General features: G+C 55.0%; 2 protein-coding genes across 2 annotated transcripts; both read right to left on the minus strand.

Annotated features, from left to right (window-relative positions):
• Positions 1–598: 598 nt before the first annotated feature.
• Positions 599–3,685, minus strand: LOC111948942. The gene is made up of 2 exons (XM_023964151.1): positions 2,392–3,685; positions 599–1,878 (listed from the first exon to the last, which is right to left on the minus strand). Exons 1-2 carry the CDS (start codon positions 3,363–3,365, stop codon positions 1,788–1,790), a joined length of 1,065 nt encoding a protein of 354 aa, XP_023819919.1. The 5' UTR covers positions 3,366–3,685; the 3' UTR covers positions 599–1,787.
• A 671-nt stretch (positions 3,686–4,356) lies between these two features.
• Positions 4,357–9,082, minus strand: LOC111948939 (piggyBac transposable element-derived protein 4-like). The gene is made up of 3 exons (XM_023964141.1): positions 8,578–9,082; positions 7,547–8,458; positions 4,357–7,450 (listed from the first exon to the last, which is right to left on the minus strand). Exons 1-3 carry the CDS (start codon positions 9,080–9,082, stop codon positions 6,477–6,479), a joined length of 2,391 nt encoding a protein of 796 aa, XP_023819909.1. The 3' UTR covers positions 4,357–6,476.
• Positions 9,083–10,937: the final 1,855 nt, after the last annotated feature.

The following is a 10,937-nucleotide window of genomic DNA, read 5'->3' on the forward strand; positions in this document are numbered from 1 at the left end:
AACAATGAGAGATTTAGTGCTAGAAGGCCAACTCTTTCTCCATTCCGCGAGGCTCGTGTCAAGGGGGGGCCCAACGCAGAGGAAGGCTGGAGCCTTTTGCGTCTGAGGCACACACGCCTGCAGGGGAGGGAATGAGAGGCAGGCTGGATTTGTGCAGGGGAGCGACTGAAGGCAGGCTGGATCGTGCTTTGTCTGAGAGCCGCCCGCAGGCAGGCTCTGTGTGGAGTAAAGACACTGAAGCTCGTGTCAAGGGGGGGCCCAACGCAGAGGAAGGCTGGAGCCTTTTGCGTCTGAGGCACACACGCCTGCAGGGGAGGGAATGAGAGGCAGGCTGGATTTGTGCAGGGGAGCGACTGAAGGCAGGCTGGATCGTGCTTTGTCTGAGAGCGCCCGCAGGCAGACCGTTGAGCTGTGGCCCGTTTCTGTTCCCTCTTCAGGCTGGCTCCGCTTGTATCTCTGACAGCTCGAGTGAGAAAAACTCTTTCTGAATTCAACTCTTTCTGGCCAACGCGATGAGCCTTTTGCATCAGAAGGCATCCCCGAGTCTCAACAAAGAAAATCATCATGCAAAAAATAAAAAATAAAACAATTACAATAATTTTTGGGTTCTTTTGGATTTTTTGCTCTGTTTTTTATTTTACATCTAGTGAAAACCTCACACGACATTCACAGTAGCATGAGTTGGAGAGCTCATTTGCAAAAACAATAAGAGATTTAGTGCTAGAAGGCCAACTCTTTCTCCATTCCGCGAGGCTCGTGTCAAGGGGGGGCCCAACGCAGAGGAAGGCTGGAGCCTTTTGCGTCTGAGGCACACACGCCTGCAGGGGAGGGAATGAGAGGCAGGCTGGATTTGTGCAGGGGAGCGACTGAAGGCAGGCTGGATCGTGCTTTGTCTGAGAGCGGCCCGCAGGCAGACCGTTGAGCTGTGGCCCGTTTCTGTTCCCTCTTCAGGCTGGCTCCGCTTGTATCTCTGACAGCTCGAGTGAGAAAAACTCTTTCTGAATTCAACTCTTTCTGGCCAACGCGATGAGCCTTTTGCATCAGAAGGCATCCCCGAGTCTCAACAAAGAAAATCATCATGCAAAAAATAAAAAATAAAACAATTACAATAATTTTTGGGTTCTTTTGGATTTTTTGCTCTGTTTTTTATTTTACATCTAGTGAAAACCTCACACGACATTCACAGTAGCATGAGTTGGAGAGCTCATTTGCAAAAACAATGAGAGATTTAGTGCTAGAAGGCCAACTCTTTCTCCATTCCGCGAGGCTCGTGTCAAGGGGGGGCCCAACGCAGAGGAAGGCTGGAGCCTTTTGCGTCTGAGGCACACACGCCTGCAGGGGAGGGAATGAGAGGCAGGCTGGATTTGTGCAGGGGAGCGACTGAAGGCAGGCTGGATCGTGCTTTGTCTGAGAGCGGCCCGCAGGCAGACCGTTGAGCTGTGGCCCGTTTCTGTTCCCTCTTCAGGCTGGCTCCGCTTGTATCTCTGACAGCTCGAGTGAGAAAAACTCTTTCTGAATTCAACTCTTTCTGGCCAACGCGATGAGCCTTTTGCATCAGAAGGCATCCCCGAGTCTCAACAAAGAAAATCATCATGCAAAAAATAAAAAATAAAACAATTACAATAATTTTTGGGTTCTTTTGGATTTTTTGCTCTGTTTTTTATTTTACATCTAGTGAAAACCTCACACGACATTCACAGTAGCATGAGTTGGAGAGCTCATTTGCAAAAACAATGAGAGATTTAGTGCTAGAAGGCCAACTCTTTCTCCATTCCGCGAGGCTCGTGTCAAGGGGGGGCCCAACGCAGAGGAAGGCTGGAGCCTTTTGCGTCTGAGGCACACACGCCTGCAGGGGAGGGAATGAGAGGCAGGCTGGATTTGTGCAGGGGAGCGACTGAAGGCAGGCTGGATCGTGCTTTGTCTGAGAGCCGCCCGCAGGCAGACCGTTGAGCTGTGGCCCGTTTCTGTTCCCTCTTCAGGCTGGCTCCGCTTGTATCTCTGACAGCTCGAGTGAGAAAAACTCTTTCTGAATTCAACTCTTTCTGGCCAACGCGATGAGCCTTTTGCATCAGAAGGCATCCCCGAGTCTCAACAAAGAAAATCATCATGCAAAAAATAAAAAATAAAACAATTACAATAATTTTTGGGTTCTTTTGGATTTTTTGCTCTGTTTTTTATTTTACATCTAGTGAAAACCTCACACGACATTCACAGTAGCATGAGTTGGAGAGCTCATTTGCAAAAACAATGAGAGATTTAGTGCTAGAAGGCCAACTCTTTCTCCATTCCGCGAGGCTCGTGTCAAGGGGGGGCCAACGCAGAGGAAGGCTGGAGCCTTTTGCGTCTGAGGCACACACGCCTGCAGGGGAGGGAATGAGAGGCAGGCTGGATTTGTGCAGGGGAGCGACTGAAGGCAGGCTGGATCGTGCTTTGTCTGAGAGCCGCCCGCAGGCAGGCTCTGTGTGGAGTAAAGACACTGAAGCTCGTGTCAAGGGGGGGCCAACGCAGAGGAAGGCTGGAGCCTTTTGCGTCTGAGGCACACACGCCTGCAGGGGAGGGAATGAGAGGCAGGCTGGATCGCGCAGGGGAGCGACTGAAGGCAGGCTGGATCGTGCTTTGTCTGAGAGCGGCCCGCAGGCAGGCTCTGTGTGGAGTAGAGACACGGAGGCTCGTGTCAAGGGGGGGCCAACGCAGAGGAAGGCTGGAGCCTTTTGCGTCTGAGGCACACGAGCCTGCAGGGGAGGGAATGAGAGGCAGGCTGGATCGTGCAGGGGAGCGACTGAAGGCAGGCTGGATCGTGCTTTGTCTGAGAGCGGCCCGCAGGCAGGCTCTGTGTGGAGTAGAGACACGGAGGCTCGTGTCAAGGGGGGGCCAACGCAGAGGAAGGCTGGAGCCTTTTGCGTCTGAGGCACACGAGCCTGCAGGGGAGGGAATGAGAGGCAGGCTGGATCGTGCAGGGGAGCGACTGAAGGCAGGCTGGATCGTGCTTTGTCTGAGAGCGGCCCGCAGGCAGGCTCTGTGTGGAGTAGAGACACGGAGGCTCGTGTCAAGGGGGGGCCAACGCAGAGGAAGGCTGGAGCCTTTTGCGTCTGAGGCACACGAGCCTGCAGGGGAGGGAATGAGAGGCAGGCTGGATCGTGCAGGGGAGCGACTGAAGGCAGGCTGGATCGTGCTTTGTCTGAGAGCGGCCCGCAGGCAGACCGTTGAGCTGTGGCCCGTTTCTGTTCCCTCTTCGGGCTGGCTCCGCTTGTATCTCTGACAGCTCGAGTGAGAAAAACTCTTTCTGAATGCAACTCTTTCTGGCCAACGCGATGAGCCTTTTGCATCAGGAGGCATCCCCGAGTCACAACAAAGAAAATCATCATGCAAAAAATAAAAAATAAAACAATTACAATAATTTTTGGGTTCTTTTGGATTTTTTGCTCTGTTTTTTATTTTACATCTAGTGAAAACCTCACACGACATTCACAGTAGCATGAGGTGGACAGCTCATTTGCAAAAACAATAAGAGATTTAGTGCTAGAAGGCCAACTCTTTCTCCATTCCGCTGAGCTTTTGGCTGTCGCGGTTCCCTCCCCAAGCTGGCTCCACATGTAATTCTGAAAGCTCGAGAGGGAAAAAAAAAAAAAAAAACCTTTCCTCAGGCCGCACCCTCAGAGGCAGGCCGGAGCCTTTCGCGTCTGAGAAACACAGGCAGCCCCCGCCCGCGAGTGAGCCGAGCGAGAGACAGGCTGGATGCCACGAGTCACACGGCAGAGCTGTGTGTCAGGCAGGGTTGGCTGAGCTGCGGACCGTTTCTGTTCCACCCCTGGGTTCGATACCCAGCTCGTGTTGTAATAAAAAAAGTCATCACACAAAAGAAATTTTCTGTGTTCTTTTGGGTTTTCTGTCCCGTTTTTACTTCGTTTTCATTTTTATTTCACAGCCAGCAAAAACCTCACAGAACACTCTAGACAGCTACGGGCAAAGAGCTCGGTGGCAAACTTTCTCTTCACTCCGCTGAGCTCCGGGCCCGTTCGGTTCACTCCCAGAGCTGGCCCTGCACTTAATTCTGACCGCTCGAGTGAGAAAACAAATCTTTCCCAACACCAGCCACGCTCCGCAGAAATCCGTGTCAAGCAAGCTGCAGAAGCAGAAGCAGGCTGCGGTCTTTCGAAACAGATGTCACAAGGCACAGGGCTCCGCTTCTGTCGGGAAGTCCCCACTCGCAGGCAGGCTCTCTACGGAGGCTCTCTGCAGAGGCTCAGGGTGCACTCTCAGAGGCAGGCCGGAGCCTTTCGCGTCTGAGAAACACACGCAGCCCCTCCCGGGGGGAAATTCGTTTGGATTTTCTGTCCTGTTTTTTTCTAATTTTTATTTTACAGCCAGTGAAAACCTCACGGAACATTTGCGATAGATTCAGGCGTAGAGCTCTAAGAAGGACATTCTCTTCAGTCTGTTCAGCTCTGGGCCATTTCTGTTCCCTCTCCAGGGTGGCTCAGGATGTAATTCTGACAGCCGGAGTGAGAAAACCCTTTCCGAACACAAGCGTTCTAACTTTGAAGCAACCTCAAGGAAGCCGAGCTGCAGCGCAGCCCGCAGTCAGAGCCTGTCCCCTCTGACAGCACATGAAGCTCGACGGAAAGGCTTGGGGTGTGTGTAGGGAAAAATCCTGAGCGGCTCTGCGTGAAGTAAAGCCACTGAGCGCTGTTTCAAGGGGGGCCGAGGCAGAGGAAGGCTGGAGCCTTTCCTGTCTGAGGCACACACGCAGCCCGCGCCTGCAGGGGAGGAGAATGAGAGGAAGGCTGGACCGCGCAGGGGCAGGCTAGATCGTGCATTGGCTGAGAGCAGCCCGCACGCAGACCCTCTCCCCTCTGACAGCACATGAAGCTCCGTGGAGAGGCTCAGGTCGGGTGAAGGGAACCGCACGAGCGGCTCTGCGTGGCTCAGGATGTAATTCTGACCGCTCGAGTGAGAAAACCCTTTCAGAACACAATCCACACACCACAGAGCTCTGTGTCGGGGGGCAGGGGGGCATCCTCAGAGACAGGCTGGGGCCTTTCGCGTCTGAAAAACACACGCAGCCTGCGCCTGAGAGTGAGCTGACTGAGAGACAGGCTGGATGCCACGAGTCACACCGCAGCGCTCTGTGTCAGGGAGGGCCGACTTTCTCCATTCCGCTGAGCTCTGACCGTTTCGGTTCCACCCTGGGTTGGATACCCAGGTCATGTTGTAATAAAAAAGTCTTACAAAATAAAAACAATTTCTGTGTTCGTTTGGATTTTCTGTCCTGTTTTTTATTTTTATTTTACAGACAGTGAAAACCTCACGGAATATTCGCGATAGCTTCAGGCGGAGTGCTCAAAGACCAACATTCTCTCCTTTCCGTTGAGCTGTGGTCCGTTTCTGTTCCCTCTCCGGGCTGGCTCCGCTTGTATCTCCAAATGTTCCAAATGTGAAGCAACCCCAAGGGGAGCCCAGCCCCAGAGCAGGCCGATCGCCTCCCCTCTGACAGCACATGAAGCTCTATGGGAAGGGTTTGATGTGTGGCTCTGCGAGTCACATCACAGCGCGCTGTGTCAGGGAAGCCGAATCAGAGGCAAACTGAAGCGTGTCGTTGATGAGAGGAGCTCGCAGGCCAATCCTATCCCAGAACGAGCAGCCGTGTGGCAGCTCGGCTACCCTCGCAAACCCACGCTGCTCGTTTCCAGGGCGCAGACCAGATCGCGAAGGCTGGCCAGCGCTACGAGCCTTTTGCATCAGAAGACATCCCCGAATCACACAAAAAAAAAAACTATAATGTTTGGGTTCTTTTCGATTATTTGTTCTGTTTTTATTTTATTTTACACCCAGTGAAAATCTCACACAACATTCACAGTAGGTTTAGGTGGAGAGCTCATAGGATTCATAAGAGATTTGGTGCTACAAGGCCAACTCATTTTTTTCCCCTTCCGCTGAGCTCTCGGCTGTTGCGGTTCCCTCCCCAAACTGGCTCCACATGTAATTCTGACAGCTCGAGTGGGAAGAAAAAAAAAAAATCTTTCCGGACTCAAGCATTCTGAATGTGAAGATACCTCCAGAACGCCAAGCCTCAGAGCTTGCAGGCCAATTCTCTCCCCGTAAAGCTTAGAATCCCTGCTGACTCTGTTTATCCACTCGAACGAGGACAGAGTTGGCCTGTGGGCGCTGAGAGGCTTTGCGAGCTCAAACCAGCCCTGTTTGTAGGCCTTTCTTTGTGAATCGAACACGTTGGATCGAAATATCCGTACCTTCGCGTAGACCCCTCAAACCCTTTCAACAGTTTTGCTTCTCGAATGTTCACACAGACACACGCGCACACAGACACCTTTGTACGACAGCAGTTCTCAGTTTTATTTTCAGAGGACATACAGGGCGGCACAGAGGACAGACTCGCTGATATCAAAACAGAACAGATTTTCAGTTACTCGAGTGGGAAACGAGGCATCAGGTCGCGCTACCAGACAGCTCGATCCCTTTCACTGGGACGCGTCTGTGTCGCCGTCCCTTCCCTGGCGCTCGGAGCAAAGGGGGCAAAAGGGGACAGTGCAGCCTCTGCAGATGCTCTTTCCGCAGCTCTTGCAGGAGATCAGCGTCTTTGTGTCCTTGGAGCGCGGGCATATCTGACATCGTTTTCTTTTGCCCTCGCTGCGCGCGCTCGTCCCGCCGGCTTCTTGCATGCTGACCATTAGATCGTAGGCCGGCCTTGCGCGAGGAACACGCTTCCTGCGAAGTACGAGCGGTCTGACGAGATCTTTGCCCAGCTGCTCGAGGAAGATTCTCCTTCGGTTGCGGTTCCACGGCATCCAGTCCGGGTGCATTTCCCTCCATATCACGTACGCGTTGTACGCCGACATGTCTATCATGTTGTGGAACATGGCCAAGGGCCAGCGCTTGGTCATTCTCCTGCAGCTGTACGTGGCCAGCAGTTTGTCCAGGTTGTCCACGCCGCCCTTGGTTTTATTGTAATCCAAGATCATCTCTGGTTTTTTGTCCCTGCGTTCGTGGCATATTTCGACCCTCGAATGCTTCGTGCTAAGGAGCAGGACGTTTTTGTTCTTTTTGGGCACGTAGGAAAGGGCCGCGGCGCAGTCCGTAAAGGCGAACCTGGAGGAGAGTGCTTCTCGTCCGCGGGCCGACGCGAGCTCCGGAGGCAGTTCGGGTTTGTTGCTTTTGATCGTACCGAGCAGGGTGATGTTCCGTTTCAGGAGCTCGGTGGCGAGCGCGTACGAAGTGAAGAAATTGTCGCACGTGACGTTACGGTGCTCCAGTCCCCGGGTGAGATCCGAAACCACTCGGGACGCAAGGTTTGTCTCTCGAGCACCCGAAGCCAGCTTGCCCATGTACGGTTGGACCCTCCAAGCGTAGCTCGTCCTTGCGTCGCAAGCGACCCATAGTTTGAGGCCGTACTTGGTAGGCTTGCTGGGAATGTACTGTCTGAAAGAACAACGTCCTGCGTAGAGAAAGAAAAACAAAAGGAAGAGTTAAGACAGACGCGAATACGTCAAGGATACCCTGAGAACAGTAAAAAGGGAGGCTGAAACCGCACCTTTGAAAGGAACCATTCGTTCGTCCACAGTCACCTCGGGTCCGATGTCGTAAAGCCTGGGCAGCCGATCGCACCACTCTTCCCACACCTCTCTGACTGCGGCCAATCTGTCCGAAGCGCTCCTAGAGGCTCTCGTGCTTCGATCGTCGAACCTGAGCGTCGCAGAGCGCTGGTAAAAGCTTCTAAGGGACATGGTTGCCCCGAAGATCGGTCGTCCGCACTCGGGCTCCCACAGGCTCACCAACGCTTCGCCTCGAGACCTGTACACCCCGGCCAAGATCAGCAGTCCCACGTAGGCTCTCAGTTCAATCTCGTCCATGGGTTTCGGAGTCTTTAAGGCGTGGGCCTTATCGGCGCTATGGCGGTTGGTAGCTATCAAAATCAGTCTTTCTACATTCGGAGTGAAAAACAAAAGAAAAGAAGACAGGATGTCTTGAGCCCCCTCCCTCGCCTCAGTGGTAGGCCCTGAGGCCTGGTGAGGAGGGGACGCCCGGACGCTCGACCGATCACGCTCGTTCGCTGACCACTTTATTTCACCGTTCTTGGAGGAAAATGTATCCGGGTACACGCTCGCGCTCTCTGCGGCTGGTTCTTCCTCTATGTCTTCCTCGGCGTCTTCCTCAACGGCTTCCTCGACGTCTTCCTCGCCCGATGACCTGGGGCCCCGGTGCTGTTCTTCCGTTTCACTTTGAGAACCATCGAGCTCGTCCACGTCCGTTTCACACTCGTACAAATCCCAATCGGAGGGTTCGTCGCCTCTGCCCTGCCCTTCCAATTCATGCTGAGGACCCCCGGGCTCGACCGCTCCATCGTCAGGCTCGTGGGCCTCGTCCCGCGGCGGATCGGATCGCCTGTCCTCGAGAGTTTCACGGCCGACCTGACCGTGGCCCCTCTGTCTCCGTCTCCCCCGCCCTGCCCTTCCGAGTCGTGCCGAGGACCCTCGGGCTCGACCGCTGCCGCATCAGGCTCGAGGGCTTCGTCCCGCGGCGGATCGGATCGCCTGTCCTCGAGAGTTTCACGGCCGACCTGACCGCGGCCCCCTCTGTCTCCGTCTCCCCCGCCCTGCCCTTCCGAGTCGTGCCGAGGACCCTCGGGCTCGACCGCTGCCGCATCAGGCTCGAGGGCTTCGTCCCGCGGCGGACCGTGGCCCCCTCCGTCTCCCCCGTCTGAGTCCGAATCCCAGTCGTAGGGTTCATAGCGGCCCGGCTTCGGGGCCCCGCGCTGCCCTTCCGAGTCGTGCCGAGGACCCACGGGCTCCACCGCTGCCGCATCAGGCTCACGGGCTTTGTCCCCCGGCGGATGGGATCGCCGGCCCGCGCGAGTTTTGCGGCCGACTCGACCGTGACCCCCTCCGTCTCCGTGTCCCCCGTCTGAGTCCGAATCCCAGTCGTAGGGTTCGTAGCGGCCCGGCTTCGGCCCCCCGCGCTGCCCTTGCGAGTCGGGCCGAGGATCCTCTGGCTCGACCGCTCTTGTTCCCCGCTTGTGGGCCAGGGGCCTCGACCTGCTTCTTAGTGTTCTTTTGCGGCCTTTGTTCATCCTTAGCGCCGCCTATGACCTTAATGTACATGGATGAGCAAGCTCGAGTACGCCAATCATCCTTTCGGTTGACACACGACGAACTCCAGCGGTAATTTAGAGATGGCTTCGAGAGTTGAAATCGACATTGTGTGGTGTAAATACAGACGTGCCCGAATGAAATAAAACTCTGAAAACTGCACTGGTGTGTTTGAATTTACTTTTATTGTTTCCATCGTGTTTGTTCGCTTATTTTTTTTTCTTCTTCATTTTTTACACAGAAATTGGAATTGAAATGAAATACATCTCGCCCCTGTATCAACTTTCAAGACACAGACTCTGGGTCATCCTCTTATTGTGTTTGTTCGCTCGTTTTTTTTCTTCTTCATTTTTTACACAGAAAATGAAATGAAATACATCTCGCCCCTGTATCAACTCTCAAGACACAGACTCTGGGTCTTCCTCTTCTATGAAACGCACGACTCCGTCGTGCACATGAAACCCATAATGGGGACCGATCCGGGGACCCTTCAGGGTCCACAGGTCGCACACGTATTTGAGCGTCCTGCACATGATTTCAAACTTTTTTCCAGTCCAATGCTTTGAGCTCGTAGACTTGGGGACTCCTGTGAGGCTGGCCAACTGTTCGCCCATGGCGCGAAACTCAAGGGACCTTTCGCTCCCTCCGCCATCCTCTCCGTCCCGGGACCACAGCGCGGTCACGAGCTTGGCGCACCAAGAGCTGAACTTCTCTCGGTTGCGTATCGCGCCACTCAGCAACCTTTTGATTCCCAGCCCCACTGGAGTGAAGCTGTAGTCTGTTCCGCAGAGGGCCATGAACAGCAAGTGTTTGGATCGGACGCTCTGGTCCTCCTGCGCTCTGGCTTTGGCTCTCAGGAACAGGTGCCTTCCGGAGCGAGCCAGTCTGAGGTAACGGGCGTGAGTGGACTCCGGGATTGCTCCGTCCGCGTAGGCTTTGGCCGTGCGCTTGAGCCCAGCCGTGATCTTTACCTTGGTCTTCTGGGGGTCGGATCCGATCTCTGGTTCTGCTTCGCCCTCCCGGTCGACCTCTGGCTCGCGGGGGCGCTTAGATCCCCGCTCGACCGAGCGTGCTGCGTTACCGAAAAGTTGCGACGAGGGCGCGTTCCCCGCGCCTAAGACTTTCGGGTCATCCGCGCCGCACAGGACCGTGAAGGCGAAGCGTAACGTGTTTGCGCTGCGTGTGCCGGGGGGGTACGTTTTCTGGCTCTCCAGTGCCAGTTCACTCAGTTTGCTCCTCGCGTCAGACTCGAAGAACGCGCTCAGGAAAGCGACGTAAACCGAGCCTCGAACACCGCCCCGGTACAAGAACTCGTACACTGAGAGTTTGAACGCCTCGCCCCCGTGGCTCTCCAGAAGGCGACCCAGATCGGCGTGTCTTTCCGCCGCGCCGTTGGGCAACAGGTGGTGCTCTGCGGAGCCCAGGTCGCACAGTGCGCTCAGCCAGTCGTCTGTGGCACCCGGCGCTCTGTTGGCGGTCCGTCGGACCGCTGGCTCGACAAGGAGCTCGCCGAAGGGCGATTCGTGCATGGCTCTGTCCTCAGTGTAGCTTTTGTTGTCCAACCTCAGTGTCAGGCCGGGCCGTCCGCTCGCAGCGAGCACGGCTATCAGATCTGTGTCCCCTGTGCACACTGTCACTGAGCCCGTCAGGGCGTTGGCCAACTCCACCATCAGCGTGTCGGCCTCCGTTTCTCGACACTCTGCGCAAGCCTTTAGCAAGCCCTGGAGCCGCTCGTCTTCCGGGCTCCCGAAAGCTGTCAAGAAAACTCCAGGCGTCCCCTCAGGCCTGTAGGTCTTGCCGTCGCAGTAGCTCAGATCCACGACGGGAAAATGGAGG

The sequence above is a fragment of the Oryzias latipes genome, chromosome 16 (genome assembly GCF_002234675.1).
Source record: "Oryzias latipes chromosome 16, ASM223467v1".
NCBI lineage: Eukaryota > Metazoa > Chordata > Actinopteri > Beloniformes > Adrianichthyidae > Oryzias > Oryzias latipes.

Coding starts and splice junctions, on each gene's coding strand:
- LOC111948942 (XM_023964151.1), bottom strand. CDS start 3,365: ATGATGATTTTCTTTGTTGTGACTCGGGGATGCCTCCTGATGCAAAAG. Junction 1,879..2,391: donor TCAGTCGCTCCCCTGCACAA/ATCCAGCCTGCC, acceptor TCCCCTGCACAA/ATCCAGCCTGCCTCTCATTC.
- LOC111948939 (XM_023964141.1), bottom strand. CDS start 9,082: ATGAACAAAGGCCGCAAAAGAACACTAAGAAGCAGGTCGAGGCCCCTG. Junction 8,459..8,577: donor CGGAGACAGAGGGGGCCGCG/GTCAGGTCGGCC, acceptor TCGGAAGGGCAG/GGCGGGGGAGACGGAGACAG. Junction 7,451..7,546: donor ACGAATGGTTCCTTTCAAAG/GTGCGGTTTCAG, acceptor TTCTCTACGCAG/GACGTTGTTCTTTCAGACAG.